Here is a 21,210-nt window from a genome sequence, read left to right on the forward strand (position 1 = left end):
TTTAAAAGGGATTGAGAAATTAATAATAATAATCATAACAATAACAATCCTTGCATTTGATTACAGCGCCTTATCACGTGGTTGAGACGTCTCAAAGCGCTTCACAGAATACACTATAAAGCGAATTGTCTGTGTATCTGGTGGGTGAAACGCGGTTCACTAATACTCTCAGATACCCCAAGGCGGCAGAATAAGAGGGCACAAGCACAGGGTTGCAAATGGCAATTTCGTATCAGACACCGAGTGTTCCCTTAACCAGATGTTAATTAACGACTTAACATTTCACGTGGACTCAGCACCATACAATCAAGATTTAACATGGGATCACCCTTGATCTTAGTTAAGTTAAGATTCTTGACTCCCTCCCTTCTCTTTTCTCTAATTGTGAACTTTTCATAACACACTTTCGACCTCGTATCAAAAAAATTCAGTCACTCAATCCGCGACGTGGGACACTGTTTGCGGGACACTGCTATGCGCAATTGGCTGCCGCGTTTCGCCCACAAAATATGCAGTCCATTCATTTTATAGTATATTCTGTGAAGTGCTTTGAGACATCTCGAAGACATGATAAGGCACTATATCAAATGCAAGGTTTATTATTATTATTAACTCTCCCCCACGCAAAAAAATACTCAGTCTTCAAATATAGCCAAAGCGCCTCATCTACAAAGTTACAAATAACCACACCACAGGGAAGATTAACAACTTGTCATGGGATGATGTGGAGAGTTGGATGAGGAGAAATTCTTTTAAAGGACACAATTATTATAAACTTGGAAACCTGAAGCTAGATGCATTTTAAAGAGTAACCACAGCAAACGTATAGTCTAGACTGTCACAGTCCAGTGAAGTTTCCTCTTAAAGACACTATAAAAATATGATTTGTTGTTATATGTGGACTTGGATGAAAAATGTAACCGAAATCAATGGAAAACTGAGCGATGCAAATTTGATGCCAAGGCAGCAATTAGCTACAAAAGATCTGAGATGGTTCTGATAATGGCCCTAAGCAAGGGGGCAAGTTAGCTGGTCCAAGTAGTCTTTTCTCATCCAACCTTCAGAACTACATTCTGGTCAACCCGACTGGGTCTCTGCCGTTATTGCTCTTGAACCAGTCGCTGAAATGCATGTACAGAACAAGCTGCGTGAGATCAGGCATTCGTGGTGTGGATTAGGTAAGCAGGATGCATCCCTCCAAGGAGACAGTGTCGATTCCATTCCGACAATCTATCTTTGAAATTTCCACGTGTAGGTGGGATGCATGGAATTCTCGGTTTGGTTTGGATACTCCTAAGCAATGGTGATGGGTGTCCGCATGCATCAGACACCATGCCGACCTCAAAATAAAATTGTGGGGAGGAATGGTGGAGGAACAAAGATAATTTTGGTCACGGCTTGAGTTCAGCGGTAGTCTGAGTCAGTTTATCCTCAGAGGCTAATTGGCACAAACAGCCCCAATGATGACCACTTTTATGGATTACATGCTCTGTGCGTGTCTGACAAATGAAGTGTTTTCTGCAAATTACATTTGTTTTGTTTGGCTGTGTTGGCATCCTTGCTAGATAACAATAAAAATAAATTGGAGAATGCAGTTGTTCAGTGTCTGTTTAGCATCAAAATAGTCCAATTTTACCAACTCACAAATCAAGGAGTTTTGCGAATACTACTGGCGGCTGCAAATAATGACTCCCTCCTCCCTCCCTTTCAAACTAGGTTATGTAATCTGAAGGCTTAATGTACTACATGATTTAAACTTTGTGTTTACATGAATTATCATTATAATAATTATCCTTGATTTGATAAAGCACCTTATCACGTCGCTGAGATGTCTCAAAGCACTTCACAGAATATATTGTAAAGTGGATTGACTGTGTATTTTGTGGGCGAAACGCGGCAGCCAATTGCGCACAGCAATGTCCCACAAACATTCATGGATTGAGTGACCAAATTCTTCTTTTTTGGAAGGATTGTTTGCCCCAGAAGGCGATCTGCCAATCGACTAACAACCGGATTCCCACTTACTGCTAAGTAAACAGAGGCGTGTGGATTAAGGAAACTTGCCTTAAGATTTCACCCCACCCAGGAATTGAATTAGGGTCAACAACAACAACAAGAAATTACACTTGTATAGTGCCCTTTACATCGGAAAGATGTCCCAGGGCGCTGGACAATCATGGGTCCTCTCGCTTGTGGCCAGAGTCCGCTGAGGAAAACCGTTTGCTATACACTACAGGAAGGATTGTGACTGAAGTTTGAACTGGACCAGACTGTTTTAACAATGACTAAAAAGATAAGTCATCCCGCAGCCCAAGAATAGATGCTGAATGACCCGTGGAGCCGGCTAGCAATGGCGATTGAGACATATTCCTGTGAGGCTTGTGGGCCAGATGGCAGAAGAATTAGGGATGATGTTTTCACTATGAGTGGGAAGCAGCCTTTCCATTACATAGGAAAACAGGGATTTTTTTTCCCCTAATAAAAGAGTTTCACTCCATCCAAGTTCCATTATAACATGTAAATGGCAGGATTATTGATTGTATACTGGGTTCACAGTGCTGGAGTCTGGCCTTGGCCAAGACTGACATAGATGAGGTAGACAAGAGAGAGCCAACTGGAAACTCTTTCCCGCTGGGGGTCAAGAAATATGAAGTGGAATGAGTTGCACCTCTCAGTATTGAGACAACTTGTGCTTTCGTCACCTGTGGGAGCAGGTGACAAATGATGTGAAACAGAGTACCAAATCCCTGGGATAACATTAAAAGGAGACGGGCTGAGATCTTGGCTCAGGATTTCTGACATATAATAATTTCTGAACTGGGTTTTATTTTGTTTTTAATTCCAGAGCACCTCGGCACAAAGTGAGAGCTTGTTCGGTTCTATATGGCGTTTCACTCTTGTAGAACAAGAAAACTCATCTGACCACTTGGTCACTCTCATTTGACATATAAAACCTAATAGCAAACATAAGCGTTGCCTGGATGAATGGGTTACCAAACAAATAATAATAATAATAATATAATAATAATCTTTGCATTTGATATAGCGCTTTTCACGTCTTCGAGACGTCTCAAAGCGCTTCACAGAATAGACTGTAAAGTGAATTGACTGTATATTTGTTGGCGAAACGCGGCAGCCAATTGTGCACAGCAGTGTCCCACAAACAGTTGTAGATTGAAGTGATCAAATTATTATTGGGTTTTTTTCTTGAGGATTATTATTAGACGTGCGGAGTAAGGAAACTTGCCCAAAGTTTCGCCCTGCCGGGAAGGGATAGATGAACCAGTTTCCTCTTTTACATAAGGATTAGACTCTTGGAGATCGATCGCGGCAGCTTGTATAGCATGGGGTGAGTGGGCGCTATATTGTGTCACTTTTGAACCAGTCGGTATTTGTTCTTACCATTGGATCAATGGTTGTGGATTCAAGTGCCATGTCAAGCTGTGGCTCCAGCATTGGAATAATATAAATAATAATGAAAATAGTGAAAATATGGACTACAGAACCCACAGCTTTGACGTAATGTCTGCTTCGAATCAATACAGATTTCTGCACCATTATGCTGAACCGTGGGCTTTCTTTAATCTTCGGAAACATAATTATCTGTGGGTCTGGCTTTAATTTTCTCTTCGTTAGAAGGTTGCACCCACCTCTTTCCAGTCTTGCTTTGTGAGGAATAGAAAATTAAAACTTCCGACCCTGAAATAGCAACAAAGCTCACCGGATTTGCACCTCCGCATTTTGTTTGACTGACGCATTTCTGCACCAGGCACCTGTCTTTGAACAGCCTCCACCACACTCCGTAACAAGATCTCAGTTTCAACGAAAACATTTCCACATTCAAGATAACGAGAGGAATATAAACTCCAGAAAAGTACAGCGCATGCATTGTGATGTTAAGTAACGTTTTAATAAAGCAACCCAGACTTTTAGGCCATTTTATTTCGGTCAGCCGGGTGTTTGACACATGGTCAGCTTGGTGTCTTGTCGGTAGCCCCTTCCCGTAGTTCACAAGAGTGTGATCCCATTGACTACCCTGGCCAGTGCTGCAGTGCAGGAGATGAGCTAATGTCTGCGGCTGATGTTCCACTCGCTACAACAATAATAATAACCCTTGCATTTTTACAATGCTGATATGGCCATTGCCATCCCAAACATTTCCCCTCTTCTGTTTTTGGCGTTAATGATGTTATTACAGGGTGACACACAACCTGACAGTCTCTCTCCCTACTCATCATCATTTATGAGGATTCCAATCTTCTCACCCTGCTATACTCCTGCACAGATCAGCACTGCCAGATGGAGCCCTGGAATCATGCCGTCACACTCAGGCATCAAACCACAAAGGATTTGGTGTCTGCAAGTGGGATGTTTTTGTTAGGCTGCACAATAATGAAAGTCTGGAAGATGCTCTGACCCTTACTGAGGTCTCGACCATCTCCTCGTCACCCTCGCTTTCCTTCTAGGAATGACTGAGGAATTGGGAAAAGGAAGACTCATCTGTTCAAACAATTGGGGGAAAATGCTCATTCATTAGCTTTGGATTGTGTATGGACTGAGAGTGTATTTAAAACAATATTATACACAAACCTAGAGAAACAAACAACAACAAAAAACAATACAAAGAGAGAGAGAGAGAAAGATGAAATGAGAGTATATAGGGGGAAGGCTGTAATGAGACCAGCTCTTAATGGTGTAATAATTACAGCTGCAAGTTGATGTTGGGTTCAGAACAATTGGTCAATCTCTTTGGAGAAGACCTTAATCTAAAATTAATAAATTGTCTATCTTAATTTTAAAAACAATGGTAACTCAATTCATGACTGTTCCTGGAACACTGCTGTGCGCAATTGGCTGCCGCATTTCGCCCACATAATACAAAGTCAATTCACTTTACAGTGTATTCTGCGAAGTGCTTTGAGATGTCTCAACAATGCAGTAAGGCGCTATGTCAAATGCAAGGATTATTATTTATTACTATTATTAATCTCCATAGCAATCCCTTTGAAGAAGATCTTAATCTCCATTCTTCGAAGCCCTGGTCAATCCAGCACTCATGGTCACACAGACCTCAACGCCCTGCACTTTTCTACAGTTCGGTTCCACAGACACCCACGTCCGTCTGAGGCAGGCTGTCTGAAGCTGCTGGAACAGTCTTACTCCTCACGCAGCTGAGGATGTTTACAATAATACACTACCTCTAATGCACATAACATCTGCCTATTAATCACACTGCAGCTACAAAGGGATTTGTGAAGCTTTACAGTGTCTGTGTGTCTACCGTACAAAACAGCTTTACAGTTAGTTGAGTTTGGTAGCTTCAGTGCATTTATCTCCCTTCTTGGTCTGATGTTTAATGTGAGTTGAGTGATAGGCAGCTGGGAGAGATTAGTGCTTTACTGAGAGTTGATGCATTTCTGATTCTGCCTCGCCTGTTTCTCTGAAGTTTCTCCCACTGCTACTTTAGTAGACAATGCAAAGATTTACCATGTGCGTTCAACTCCCAGCTTCTGTCTCTGAACCGGGGCGTTTAACTCAAGGAGAGTGGTAATAATAATACTTGCGTTTGATATATCGCCTTGTCACGTCATTGAGACGTCTCACAGCTCTTCACAGTATTGTAAAATGGATTGACTATATCTAGCAATGCTTTCATTTGATGCAGCGCCTTACCACGCTGTAACTTCGAGAAGCACTTCCCAGGTAATTGCTACTAAGTATAGCATCTGCGATTTGGTAGTCAACTCACTTTACATTATCTTCCGTGAAGAGCTTTGAGACATCTCAACAACGTGATAAGGACGATACATCAAATGCAAGGATTATTATTATTGTTATTCTGAGACCTCTAAGTTTGGGTAACCCCACAGTGCATGTGTAGGAAGCACTCAAGGAAACCCAACTCAGCTGACGAAGGAGCTTTAACTGCAGAAAATCAAAGTATCCACTTCCTTTGTCAGTTTTCCTACTCCTGTTACAAACTGCAGGTCGCTGGGAGCAGAGCAAAGTGATGAGGGTATTTAAACAGTAGGACAGGCTGTGTGTTCTCTGTGGTGGTGTAGAATCGGCGTAGAGCTAGAGCTATTTTTAGGTTTATGGGGTTATATTAAACTGTCTGATGCTGTCTGAAGTGTTTGTTATAGAACAGGTTAACAGGGATATCCTGCACATGTAGCCTGGCTTTCAGAAACCCCATTGAACTGGACTGGAACCTGATACATTGGACATTACTTAATGTGTGGCTTTATGCCCTTCTACTTTCCCATTACATGGATAAAACTGTCTTTGTTCATTGGACACACCACTGCTGTCCATTAGGATCGTTAAATAGTGCTAGACCTCAGATTCCTTGTATCAATTCACAACTGTTGTCAAGGCCTCATAAAAAGTGAAGTTATTGCTCATAAATCCCCATTTTGTTTGCTTTCTTCAGCGAGTGGTGTATGGAATGAGCTTCGTGTGTGATTTTCTCAAACCTCACCAGCCTGCCCGCTCCCTCCGCTGGCCTGCTCCATGTTTCCCACCCTGCTTGCTCCACCATTGGCGGTCAGGCCTTTAGACCTTCTGCATCCACCCTCTGGAACTCTATCCCGGTATCCCTTCGCCTCGCTCCTTCCTTCGCCACTTTCAAGTTCCATTCGAAGACCTTTCCTCTTTGACCGTGCCTTTCCCACCCCCTTCGACCCTACCCTCTTGCATCCAACCTTCAGCTCAAGTGCAAACCCTTGACTGTTCAGCGCCTTGGGACATATTCCCAACATGAAAGGAGCTTTATAAATGCAATTTGTTGTTTGTTGTTGTTATGATTTGAGAGATCGTTACACAGGAAATGTATTCCACCTCTGCACAGCTCTCTGCTCATACTAAGAAAGAAATTGATTGAATATCTGTGATAATTAGTAACCAATTGGCAATGCATTCCATCATGCATTCTACACCACTCCACCAGTCTAAATCAATCTGCTGTCGCACTTCGCCAAATTACAGAAACTAAACAGCAACATCAAAATGAAATGTTTGCCAACAAGAGTCAGATTTGGGTTCAGACTGAAAAATGGAGGCACTTGATTTTAAAGAATACATAAAATAAAACACTCATGGTAATTATTTCCTCTCAGACCATCCTTGATAATAGACTGAACAAGTGTTAGTTTCTCTGAGCTCATCCTGTTTCCAAGTAGACCTCTGATGTGGTCAAATAAATCTGTCAGCTGCAAGCTAATTCCACTTTTATAATGTCCTTACGGAGTTAGATTGTGCTGAGTGGGATCATGACTAAGGCGGGGGTGCTGTGTCTAACGGTTGCCTGGACAATGTTTACAGCTGTCCCTGACACTTCAAACTCTACACAAATTGCCAAAGTGTATTTTTTGAGTGTCTGACAAGGTGACCTTTGCGCTCAGTTTCCCCACCCACATTGGAGGCCTGATAAAGAATTGCCCACAGTCCTTCCTCCACCCACCCAGTCCTGCACACTACCTCTCCATCTCAAGACACAACCACGTATACTCTTTCGGCACATAAATGTGGAAAAAAATCATTATGAACTGCAACAAAATATAACTCAGGCTTCAAAGGGGAAATCTCACCAAGAAGACTTTAAGAAGTGTTACTGCTCTTGTTCCTGAAGCCATGAGTCACAGTGAGCAGGTATTTAATACTGATCTACAAGCAACGTCCTGACAGGATTGGATGCACATTTCAAGAATTGTCTAGGAAACCACTGAAATGCTACTTTTTTATGTAAAACCAATTCTCACTTAGATAGCATATATCCTGTAACAACAACTTGCATATATACCCCTCACACAGGGATAGCGCCCCGGAGCGCTTAACAGTGGCGGAGCACGACACAGAGTCGCGGGGAGGGAGGAGGTGACCGTAAGCCCAATAGAAGAGGAAGGTCTTTAGTTGTGATCTAATAGAGGGGAAGTCCACTTTATAGAAGCAGACGTTTCAACAGAGTGACGAGTGCTTCACGTTGAGACTCTCTGACAATCCCCCCTGTGTTTGTGGCTTCAGGAAACAACTGAAGTAAAAGGACCGCCACACGCATAACGCCTAAGGCTCGGAGCCAGCCTGAAACTGCTCCCGCTGTGCAACTAGCATTTTGGATCCATCTGATTGTTCTACATTAAAACATTCGACATTTTATATTAAAAAACATCCCATTAGATCCTTCCCCGGAGCCTGTGGTTTGAACACATGTGTTGGACATCTAGATGTTTTAGCAAGTGAGATTTTGTTGTCTCTCTCTCTCTCCCTTGTTAAATAAAGCCTGACGATCATGCTGTGGGGGCCAGTGAGGGAGGCAAAGGATCTTTCTGGGTTGAAATGTCAAGCTCTGAAAATATCATCAGCAGAATTCCTGTGATTTTGTATGATTTTAAGGGGCAGCGAGGCAGAGAGAAACTGCATTTCATCTAAGATCTTAGCAATAGAACCTGTCAGAGAACAAGTCAGAAGCAAAACAAATCTTGTTTGACATCTTTTCCATACTCAGACTTCACAAGGTTTCAGGTTTTCTACTCACAAGATTCCCATAGGATGAGACTACTTTTTCCTCCTGTCACCACTATAATCCACAGACTTTTCACAGGCCTAATCTAAAGACCATTGTCTTGAATTTTAAGATGATGCAAGCTTCTTGCAAAATAAATAAATTCAGTCTGAATTTGAAAGCTGGTTCACTAAACTTCCCTTGAGAACCCGCCAGAACCCACCTTCCAAAATTAAAGCTGGTATTAAGAATTCTTCCAAACTGCTTACATATTAAGATAATGGTCTTAAAGTTTCAATCATGCTAAATTTTGGTACTCAGAACTCTGTTCGCATTATTACTCTTCCCTCACAGATGCTCTGGTAATCTGTAGGGTTAACACTTGTTGGGTGCAATTGCCTGCTGTGTTTGGCCCACAAAATATACAGTCAATTCACTTTACAGTATATTCTGTGAAGCGCTTTGAGACGTCTGAACGACTATGATAAGGCGCTGTATCCAATGCAAGGATTATTATCATTAGTACCTCTGAAGTTCCCGCTCTCAGGGACAATGACAATTGGTGCAAAATTGGTTAATGTTCTTCGGTAAAAGCAGAAAATCATGAATCTATTCAGCCTCAATCAGCAATAAGTATTGATGGTGTTTGCAAGGAATGTGTGTGGTTTGGTTATTTTGGGTGATTGGACAGTTTCTCATGTTGGTGGTGGCTCGGTCGACTAACTTTGAGGGTCGAGGAAGAATTTTCTAGAGAACATTTTTCCCCCCTAGAATATGCTACGGTTTTATTGGGTTTTCGCCTTCCCTGGGAAGGGATTGAATGGCCAGCAATAGCAGAGGAGTGTTGGATAGGAGGTGGAAATGGGGAAGACTGGAGCTGATTGATCTCTGGAACCATTTTCACTTTATACCATCCAGAACTGCCATTTCTTGCAAAGGGAATGTTACTGTACTGCCCATATGTATTTCTGATGTTGATTAAGATTGTTCTGATTCTTATAGTGTTTTGTGCTAATATCTTATTTGAAAAGAGAAGGTAGTTTCTCCCGGTGTCCTGGTCAATAAATCTCCAGATAAAATTTAACGTTCACTTCATACCTGTTTGTGGTACATTGCTGTGTGTAAATTGTCTCCACATTAAAAATATAGCAATTCCATATGAAGTGTTTTGAGATGTTTTGACGTTATGGGCAACATTTCAAATCCAAAGATTATTGGTCGAAGGATTATTATTCTAGTTTTTGTAGTACTGTTTAGTTAAAGATCACGTATGATGAGTGAACGAGTTCATTCAAAGAAATATGGACTACGGAGGCAAACACAGCTGTACTTTAATGGTCATTTATAAAACTTTTTGTGTCATCATTAGTCTCTCGAGTGAATGTAATCCAAGGAAGGAACTGAACTTTATAGAACCCAAGCTAGTAACTACCAAGCTACCAGACTTGTCTAAGAGCTGCAATGAATTCACCCTAAATGGGTTTTTACTATGAAACCTGTTCAATATGAATTTTGGCATTTTCACAAGCGCACAGAGAAGACATAGATACTCTGGAATGTTAACCTGTTCTATACAATGGAAACGCTCTGCTCCCTGTAGGGACTCATATTGCCGTTTACTACAGACAAACTCAGTTTGGTACCTGGTAGAGTTCTGAAGGGCTCATTCATCTCAAAACGATGCACCTCAAACAGAAGAGAGCGCTGAAGAGGGAAAATGTGCGAATGTGAACATTTCTATCATTTGAGATGAGTCTGTCAGCACAGCCTGTAAAATATCTCAATGGGATCCCTCTTTTGAGTCTCTGTGGGCTATTTTGCCTTTGGAAACATTTGAATCATACACAGTAATTTGAGATCCAAGTCATGGCAAAGAACCCAAATAGCAGATGTCTTTTGCCATGAGAATAGGACCAGGTTGTTAATGTTTCTCGAAATGAAGTGAGTGATTTGTCACAATCAGACTGGAGGCGGTTATAAAACAATTGATTGAGAAACACAAAGCTTTGAAAAAAAATGTGTCTTTGGCCGAGACATCGGTTACTCACACATTCTAAGTGTAAAAGTTGATTTATTCACCAACAGATGTAGAAAATATACGCTTGCTGCCAAAGGTCAAGGTCCGTACGTTTACTGAATAAGCCTTCTTTTGTCTACTCAAAATGCACAAAATGGCTGCTGCGGTTGCCTTCAAAATGCAGTTACTGTAAAACCCTTTTCGAGACATTTTAATGTGATAAAAACACAAGTTCTTCCTCTTTAAGTCCCAACAGATATATCCAACCGTATTGAAGTGAGTCCCAAAGTTACTGTAAATGACACACGAGACTGAATGTGAATCAGAGTCCATTTATCTGCCGCAGAACCACTTGTAACAACAACCTCCTCGCAGCAATTTCAAGTGATGTTAAGGCCAAGCTTTGAGCCACATGCAAATAGTTTGTGAAATGCTTCTCCGTTTTACGACAGAAAAAGGGCAACTTTTTAAAGTTGTTGCGAATGAGATTTATTGAAAAAAGAAGTTGAAAAATCCAGATGGATGACCCTGCTCAATGAGCCATATCAATTCACTTACTCCAAGTGAGTGCAAAGCCAGACTCTAACAGCCACCGAGTATGAGATGGAATGTGAAAGTGCGCGACATGTGCGGCACGCTTGAAAGCTGACACGTCTGTGAGAGTTGTGACCTGCAGGCTGGTGTTCTGTCCCACGTATAAGGAGGGCTCAGAAGAATTAAAATTTAGGGCTAAAGACAAAGGGATCTTTACCTTCCTGCTGCTTTGGTTCTCCACTGTCAAAGCTGTACCACGTAGGGTGGTCGTGCAGTATAGTCGGCGCTACCCAGTCGAAGGCATTCTAAGTTCAGAAATGCGAGGGTACAGATATCGGCCGAGAATTATTTTTTTTTAAATGGAAATGATTACGTCGTGACTGCACTCAAATTTCGTGGTTTTAGACAATAACTTTTTTTGAACGCCGAAATGAAACTGCTGTTTCTGCTCGTTTCAGTTTATTGCAATGTTTACTCTGTGTATGAAATGTCCATTGTAACAACGGGCGATGCTAATTAAATCAGTGACATGTGCTTAAAGCAAACTGCTACTCCCCTCTCCTATACTCGGCTATTCCTTAAACGCCTTATACACCTAAGACTTTATACAGTTTAATTAGACCATGTCTAAATTCTTTTATAATATATCACTCCCCTTACACTCAATCTGTTTGAAGTGTGTTCTGATTCCTTCACAGTAATACATATCTAGCCCCTTTTCTATTCAGACTTGTTCTTGGCCTCACCCACTGATTACAATAGTCTTGGTGGAATCATTAATCGAAATGGAATTCATTATGTTAAGTTTTTCTCGACCATGCATTGAGAGCTGGAAGACTTTTGTGAAAGTCATAGTTTATAGCTTGGATTCCACAGTGTGTTCATTGTTAGGCCAATGCAATATGATGACATTGGCCGGGAACTCATTAGAGTGCTATTGAGGCAAAAGGCACTGCAATATTCAGATTTACAATGGTGCCAGTGATTTGAAAGGATATCATTTCTAATCTTTATTCTGCGCAAATACAAATACAATTTAACTAACTTTCAAAGTGAGCAATATCGCCAGCGTAACTTTGAAGCTGACAATGCACTTTTGTCTGTTCTTTCACAAATGACAAAAGGCTTTAGTTAGAAGTGTCAATATTATATACAGTATTAAAAACAGTTCTCATTGAGAGCGAAATGGGTGGAAATTTGAGGAAATCCAAAGATAACATGACGTAATAGTGACATTAACTGAATGGCAGTCAAAAACAGATCAACCCAGTGCCATTTTAGAACCCTAACTCAAGTCCATTCACTGGGAGCTCATAAGTTAAATTCAATGCTGTATTTGCCTGAACATACATAGCTTTGAAACAGTTGATGTTATAGGCGCTATATCAATTTTAATGAGCATTATATTTCGGTTTACAATCTGTAGGGTGAAGATTGCCACATGTAATGTAATAGGTATCTGCAGTGATCATTATCACATCACATGTTGGGATTTGCACTCGGACTCAAACATTTTCAAGATCAGCGTATGGTGTCAATGCAAAAAGCAATCCACTGACACCAAACTGCAAGTTTAAGCACAATGTGAATATTTGTGTCTCTCACACTCAGTGAAAAATACAAAGGATACAAAGAACTGGAAATGAGCCTTGGAAAAGATGCAGCAGGATTTTATTTAGCTATATATTTCTATATATTGCTCGATAAACCAGGCGAGAAGATTTTGTCTTTTTCCATGCAGTCACTTAACTATTCTACAAAATACAGTAGAGCAATACCAAATGTATGTGGGTGAGAAATAAAAACTTCTGTTTTCAATGTAAGCACATAACTGTGTGTAATGATATATTTCCAAACACCCCGCTGTCCCAGACTGGGCCTGTGGGACTACAAAAACATCTGCAGCTGGACGGAGTCAAACTACATTCTCTCACTGGCCACGGTCTGCAACAAATCACTCCTAATTGCATCCTCACCCTGTCACGGTTTCAATGGCGATCCACCCCCTGCCCATCCCTTGCAGTGCCCCAGGTGGTAGACAGGCTCAGCTTACCTCTGCTAAGTTTATCTTCCTTCGGTCCACCTGACACCTTCCCATGTCCTGTGCAGCACAGACTCTTCAATCAGCTGACCTTGCATTCATATTTTTCACCCTCTGCTTCCTTTTGCACTCAGAAGCTTGTTTGAAATGCATGTTGTGATGCTTGTGTGACTTTTTGCACGATTTATGACTTAAACCATTGTACTGAAGGTAAACATCCAAAGAACAAATCAACAGTGCAATAATGCACTGGCCACTAGTGAAGGACAAATGCATTACAATTGCATTCAGCCATGCCTTGGGGAGCACTAATATACTCTGTAATGCCATTGGGAACATCATTGGGTGGAATTGTTGTTATTGGGAGGAAGCACTAATACATGTATATGATGGGAAGTACAAATGCATTTTGCCATGCCATTGTGAATAGAATATTGGATGAAAGCCCTTCACCCCATTTGATTTATGTGGCACTGGTCAGTGTTGAATTATTCCTGTTTATTGAAATAGGTTTGCCCACAAAATATATAGTCAATTCACTTTACAGTGTATTCTGTGAAGCGCTTTGGGACGTCTCGAAGACGTGATAAGACACTATATCAAATGCAACGATTATTATTATTATATTCTGATGCATTATGAGGAGAACAAAGAGGTTCCTTTGCTGGAAAGTGGTTGTATGCACGCTGGATGTCAGGTGAGGATAGCACTGGACTCAGTCACAAAACCACAAAATAGGCTGCCAAATCTCATTGTTTAGGCTCCCATATAAAGAAGAGCCACCTGGTGAGATATCAGAGACACACACGGTGCTACACCCCAGCATGGGTCAATGCCATCACAGAGAAGAAGGTGAGAAAAGGGGGATACATTGGCCAAAAAACGATTCATCCAATAGAAAACTTAAGTGCCTGAATGGGACTGGTTTATCAATGTAAATTCGGTTTGGGCTTTGGATGTTTTTAGACATTTCCTTCCCTCAGGCTACTCAGTCACCTTACTCATTTCTCACCTTACCATAGAATCAGTTGCTTATTCTGTTCGAACTTTGACATCAGCCTTCCTGAATGCTCTTGGCTATGGCTCATACATTACTTGAAACTAACTTCACAGAAGACACCAAACAACACTGAGCAAAGATCACAATGGCGAAAGAGGGTGGAATAATTACAGTTCAATTTTTTCCTTTGTGCACTATTCAAAGACTATCCCTTTTCACCCTAAATTGCTTTGCTTGAAAGAAACAGAAGTTCGGAAAGTTTCTTTTTTTTAAAAAAGGTACACTGACTTCTTGGAAACTCAGGAGAATTTAACATGCTAGAGTAAGTTAAATACATAAATAACACATTTTCAAATAGTACATTACAAAGTCTGTGAATCAGATATACTATCAGTTTGAAGAATTCTATTATTCTATTGCTTCACTTTGAGAAAAAAAAGTTAACTTAATACAGACCAAGGATCAAGCCTGCAACCTTGTGGCTCTTTGTTACATCCGTGGTGCCTTCAATCACTAGATTTTAAAGTTGTGTCAGTAATTTCTGATTTTTCCATTGTGTCAGTAATTTAGGTTCTCTCTGCCTGGTGCTTCACATGTACTTGAATGGGCACAAACCCATGCCTGCTAATCACTCCTCATTCCAAATTTACCTCAACAATTGAAACTAACTGGCTATTTGTATTACTTTTAGGATGTTATTGGGTGTCTTTAACCCCATTTCATTTCTCATTAATCTCATTATGTAAAAAGCTTGGAGACATTTAGTTTACTTGAAAGTCACTGTATATTTTTTATACAGGTTCAAATAAGATTTGTCTTAAAAGCAGCCACAACGTCAACATCACTGATCTGTGAACGATCTTTGCACTGCAGGGTTAAGAACCAGGTCATTGTTACTGCACATTCTTTGGAGAAATAAGGCACGATTGATTTTTGGGAATTTCTGCAATGAGTGAATAATGCGAGAATGAAATGTGTTACCTTCAAATAGTCAACTCCCTACGTAACAGTTAATCATTTAACTCACCTAATCAGATCCTGCACTCTGTTGCTGTAGACTTCACTCTGTGAGCAGTTGTTCTTGGTTTCTTGGAGAGATTTCTTAGGTGTGCCAGGCTGACTGCTGGCCTCAAGGAGATTGGTGGCCAGGCACTCAAGCACAGTGGCACATGTTTGGAGCAGTCCGGTTGTCAGTCCTTCAAATACTTGCTTGTTCACACTTTTTCCAAAGCTGGTTTCATCTTCAGCAGGAACAAAGATCTACAAAACCAAAGCAAACAAAACAGGAGAATGAAACAAGATTCTACAGCTTCCATAATAATAATAATAATAATCCTTGCATTTGATATACCGCTTTTCACGTCAGGAGGACGTCCCAAAGCGCTTCACAGAACACACTGTAAAGTGAATTGACTGTACATTTGTGGGCGAACGCAGCAGCCAATTGCGCACAGCAATGTCCCACAAACAGTCGTAGATTGAAAATGACCAATTTATTATTGTTTTTGGTTTTGGAGGGATTATTATTAAGTAAGTAAGTTTAAGAGGAACTCAAGGTTAATTAGAGCATTTAGAGTATAATATGAATTGCAGCAGATTAACTATCAACGTTATTGGAGATATATGTACTGCACCTCTTTAATATGTGCCCTTCAAAAATTGTTTTCAAAAAGCTTTGATCAACACCATGCTCCAGAAAGGTGACTCTTTCCTAGGAGTGAGATCTGATTGCTCTATCCCCAGGAAAACCTCAGTACAGTATATGGGTGAATTTCTTTACAGTGAGAGAATGATACTCAACTTGCTGCTTCTGACATGGTAAAGCGCGATATGTAATGCAAAAATGCCACCAACTGAGCTAAGCTGACATTTTAAAAAAGTTCTTCACAAAGATCAAGCTATCAAGCACACACTTTGCTTATGTGTGGTGTTTACCTCTGCCCTTCATCGTTGGCTCCTGCTCCACAATTGGCAGGAACAGAGAGCAAAGTTCAGGAGTGAGTCCCATTTCAAATCACATTCAACTTGTGGTGAAAGCGTTGGGACACCATTAGGTACCAATACAGCTTCTGCTCAAAGATTTGTTTTTATATGTCTAAGATATGTCTAAGATAGCCTGGCAATCCTCAATATAGTAAATTTTAAATGCTAACCTTTTAACAACTCATTACTGTAACAATAATATAATGAAAACAAATGCTTTAGATTGATCATGATTGTAGGCCTAAAGCGTCACAATGGAGCACATGTTTTTAGACTTTCCTTCAATGCAAGCTGGTCATATGCTGAGAACAATTTCATACTAAACACTTTCTTTGAAAAAAGTGGAGGCAGGTTTCTCTAATATACAATGAAATTCTGATAGCATGTTTACATTCATAATATGTTATTTAGCATTTTAAATTCCACTACAGTCCTGAATTAATGCCCAGAGTCAAAATTTGCGAATTGTTTCAAACTGAGCACATGTAATAAATAAGTTGAAGAAGTTATAAGTACTGAAATGTGACCGTTAAACATTCTTATTTTCAGCAGATGCTTTTGATTGTGCATGAGATGAACAATGGGATTAGATTTCAGTGTACTCTCGTTCCTAGTTCAGCACTCAATCGACAGAATTACAAATATCTTAATATTAATCATTTCTATACACCTAGATTTTGGCATGTTTTTCACCATTCTTTACAGTGACCTGTATGGAACCAGTGCTGGGACTGCCTTGCAAGACCTTTTATTAAATAGAGTACATCCAATTCCTTCTTGCAAATCTCTTAATTTGATTTCACCCAATACTCCTTTCATGATCTTAAATAGGTAAAGACACATACATGTCTTCAGTACCCAAAGCATCTGATCATAAATACATGCCTCACCTTTATTTATCTGGTCACTAAGACATAAGGGGCTGCCCAGGGTCTAAAGGCATTACACAGGAAAGCAACAACGATGAAACCCATTTTTTTGAGGAATGAGCTATGAGCAATGATTAGACCGAGTAAGGCTCTTCAGTCTTGATCCCATGGCACCGCATTGAAGAATCATTACAACCATAACTGCATTGAACTCACCATTACAAGTTCACTGCTGATAACATGAGGCAACTTAAATACAGGCAGGTGTAAGATTTATCCAAAGTGGGCGTCTTGTGTTACAGTTTATGCTGAATTGGTTGAAGTCTCACACCTGGAAGCCATAGAGTATCTCATCACTTGTCATGGAAAATTATTTGCTATTTAGAATTGCCCACTGGCACTGGTAGATTTATACTTCATTGTTGTAGCTGTTTCCTCTAGAAACCCTGCACATGACTTATCATGTAAACAACAGTGAAATAAAACCAAATCCCTCCTTCAGCCTCTACGCCCCAACCCTCTGGAAATATCTCATTCAGCCCCCGCCCCCCACCCATCTTGTCATCTCTCTACTAATCTTCAAAATTTGCCTGAAAACAACCTTATTGACTGTGCTTACAGTCACCTCTCTCCCATCAGACCCTTAACTTCAGTCGCACAAATCATACGAATAAAACATGCAAGGTCTGTTTTAAGTGTATAAACTCAATGCGGTGTTCAGAAGCTGTTAAATAAATCAGTTGAGCTTCATTTTTTAAGATCATGATGCCTAATCCAGCTTCCATGTTATCTATATATATCACTGTGTCTCAGCCCATTCAAATTACTTTTTGTACAATCTGTTTTGGGCGTGTAGTGCATGAAAGGATGCGATAATGTAAGACAGAATCATCATTCAGAATAGGTCTACAGAGAAGATTAATTCATAGTTATACAAATACATCAACAACATTTGTCATATTGTCAATAGAATTGTCTTAATTTTTCTAATAGTACAAGATATTACTTTTAATCTCAAATAAATATCAATCATCTGCTCCATACAAGCAGGAAGAACTAACACAACTTAAAGCTAGGATCAGTATTAGTCGTTGCGTTGATATATTCCTCCTTTCTCCTTTTTTTGGTGAATTGTTGGGGATAAAACCTAGATAGTATCAACTTTGCTTTATTTTTTAGACTTAGTATCCACGTTTTGGTATATTTGATCCATTTTGCTGAGGAAAAAATGTTGGCCTGGCCACTGGGAGAATTCTGGGTAGAATAATCAGCTCTTCAGTAAAAGGTCATCAGAAACACATTTAAGGAGCTGAGGCTTGAAATTCTTAAGGCTCTTAGGCTCAAAGCTGTTGTTTTAAAATGCAACTTCTTTGGGGGCACTGCAGAAAGCCGGCTTCTAAATTAAAACCCAATTTGAGAGCGTTTTCTAAAATTCCTCACAATATTAAATTTTAAGACATTGGTCTTAAGCCAAAGAACATGAGAAATTCGGGGTGCCTGACCAGCAATATTTTGTAATCTATGTAGGCAAAGAGCTAATAAATAAATATTTTTATTAGCCATTATCCCATTTCTGTAGCTAAAGAAATGGATGATACTCAGCTGTTTGGCATTCGTGTGAGCTCTACCGCCTGTGAAGTGCTGAGTGACAACCTCCTTGTGTGTAAGTAGCCATTAAGTCTATGTACTGGTCCATTCACTGGGGAAATGGCAACGTTTTGGCTGAAATACCATCAGACACATAGCTTTCACTCCACTTAATTAAGTTCAATGCTTGAAATACTTTCTATGCAGGGCAAGTGATTGTGGTGCTGAAGTAACTATGACGTTTTCAGAAATGAGGTGAAATGTCTTTTTTTCAATATCAGGAAACCCTTCTCAAGTCTCCATTTAATGGCCTTTGTGTGCCTCAAAGCCCCAGCGCCTTGTTTATTTTTATACCAGCTCTTCTTGTTAATTATTCAATACCTATACATAGCTTTTCAATTACAGTACAACTTAACTCTGGAAATTACACGATTCCAAATAAAGTGTTTCTTTTCAACTGTATGACAACATTTTTTTGACATTCCCCGGAAAAGTGACATTGAATTTAAAGATCCTCTGTTCCCTTGGTAAGACTGCTGAGAGTCCATTTGGGCTTAGGACAAAAAAAAAAATGATTTACTCTTAACCCTTCTTTCTGGACATTTACACCAGCTCTTCCACCTTCCATACACATCGATTTACAGAGACTGTATGACAAGAAAACAGTCCATTCAGCCCAACTCGTCTGTACCAGTGTTTATATTCCACAGGAGTCTACACCTACTCCTTACTTCTCCACACACTCACTCTTCTATCCCTTTCTTCCACATCTGTACGTCTAGCTTCCTCTTAAATTTTATGATCCTTTGTGAATCCAGGTTCTGTTGTGAAAAGCACAATTTCACCTGCATACATATGTGCCACCACACCCACACCCCGCCAACAAACATTCAAATAGTAATATGCGTCATGGCACAGAGGCTATAATTCACAAAGAAAGGTTCAGATAAAGATGGCCCTTTAACCCACTTGATCTCATACTTTCAGAATAGCAAATCTACTGTTTTCCTTTTACAAGATCAAGCTGTTTCTTGAATAATTATTGTGGGAGTAGAGATGGCAGAGCTGGAATTTTGGTGTTAAATATGAAAAGACACATCTGCTTTGTCAAACGGCCACATGGAGAAGAATCACCATTTATAATTATGTAGGTTACAATTATCAGAGTATCACAGAATCCACCTGTCTTGCCTAAAGGTACAGAACAAGTGGCTGAAAATAAACTTTCCTGCTTCTATGTAAGAAACAGTAACCCTTTAGAGACTGTGGGAACTCAGTCAAGCCCTCAGGCCCAATACCCTTCTGATCACACGTATGTCTCCCCGCCAGCAGTGGTCACTGGAAAACAGTCAGAAGTGAGACCTCAAGTTGATTTTCCCCCTTCCATAAACTGTGGTGTTAACCCAGAGCAAACCATGGACCGATTTATAGTCTGGATGCCTCACCTACTGATTGGATAAATATGCTGAACGATGACAAGAACAGCAAGAAGTTAATTTTAGATGAAAGATAATTGTTACTCCAATTTCTCATGTGTACATGTGATAGAAATACACACAGCAAAGTAATATCGCTGCTATCAAACAGTGGAAGGTGTTTTGGAATTAAACTGGGTTTACCTCCTGACTCCCATCACAGAAATCATAGTTTCAGATGGGCTTGACTAGCGAAGACAATCAAAATACGTAAGTAAAGGTGATTTTGATTTTGAAACTTAATGTACCTTTTACTCCAGACAGAAAATGTTTGACTTTAATGTTCAATTATCATGTTTTAATCCTCATTAGCACATGAATATTTGTTACTGTTTCTAGTGATAAATGTCCGTTGAGTTCATTTTGAAATATTAGCAAAACCTTACTAGAAATGTGGTTGGTATTATGAAATAGAACTTCAACACATCCCCCCACACCCGCCCCATGGCAAGCACAATTTTGTCCACATGTGGATCTACAATCAAAGCTGTGTCATCCAATGCACCAAGAGAAATTAAAATATAATATAACAAGTGAAAAATGTATTAAAAAAAAGGCTGAGCATCTATCCTATATTGTGGGATAACAAGTAAAACTAGTAGTTAACACCTGTATGAAGTTAGTGATTATTTTAAAACACCAATGAAAAACACATTGTAGATATTTCAAGAGAGACATAACATTGGTTGGAAAGCCCAAAATTGCCACTTTTTCCGGGACCATCAAGTGTTCTTTTTCTCTCCTAAATTAAAATACCTGGAACGTTTTAAGCATGAAGTATATTGGACTTTTTTAAAAAAACAAGATATAGTCTAGATAGGTCAAAGCAAAATGGATGCACATGGGATCAATTTAGAAGTACATTTGATATTTAGCACATCTCATGTACCTGAATGTGCCATAAGGGGTATTCCTCTGGTAAAATTCTCAGCGGTGATACCCATGGACATCTGTTTTGCAAATTGTGGCATTATGCTTAGTGGTACATAAGTGTTTTGAGTTTTGTACAGTGTATAAAAGCTACCAATTGATAGTCAAAAATCAGGCTGAAAGTTCAATGGCTTCACAGATGTCAACAAGGATAACAATGGGGGAGGGGAGGTGCCTAAAACACACACACACACACAGATATTGAATACACTTCTAAATTGTACTCCATGGTCTCAGTTCAGTTTTCACATTTGTAAAATTGCCAGGCACAATA

General features: G+C 40.0%; 1 protein-coding gene across 1 annotated transcript in view; it reads right to left on the reverse strand.

The window, feature by feature from the left end:
• The window catches only part of LOC103188285 (S-phase cyclin A-associated protein in the ER), a 113,137-nt gene that overhangs the window by 2,763 nt on the left and 89,164 nt on the right, over positions 1-21,210 (reverse strand). Inside the window, exon 22 of the mRNA XM_042343057.1 lies at positions 15,120-15,352. Within this exon, the coding sequence (XP_042198991.1) occupies positions 15,120-15,352 (233 nt within the window). The remainder of the gene's footprint in view (positions 1-15,119; positions 15,353-21,210) is intronic.

This window comes from Callorhinchus milii, unplaced genomic scaffold (genome assembly GCF_018977255.1).
Source record: "Callorhinchus milii isolate IMCB2004 unplaced genomic scaffold, IMCB_Cmil_1.0 Scaffold22, whole genome shotgun sequence".
NCBI lineage: Eukaryota > Metazoa > Chordata > Chondrichthyes > Chimaeriformes > Callorhinchidae > Callorhinchus > Callorhinchus milii.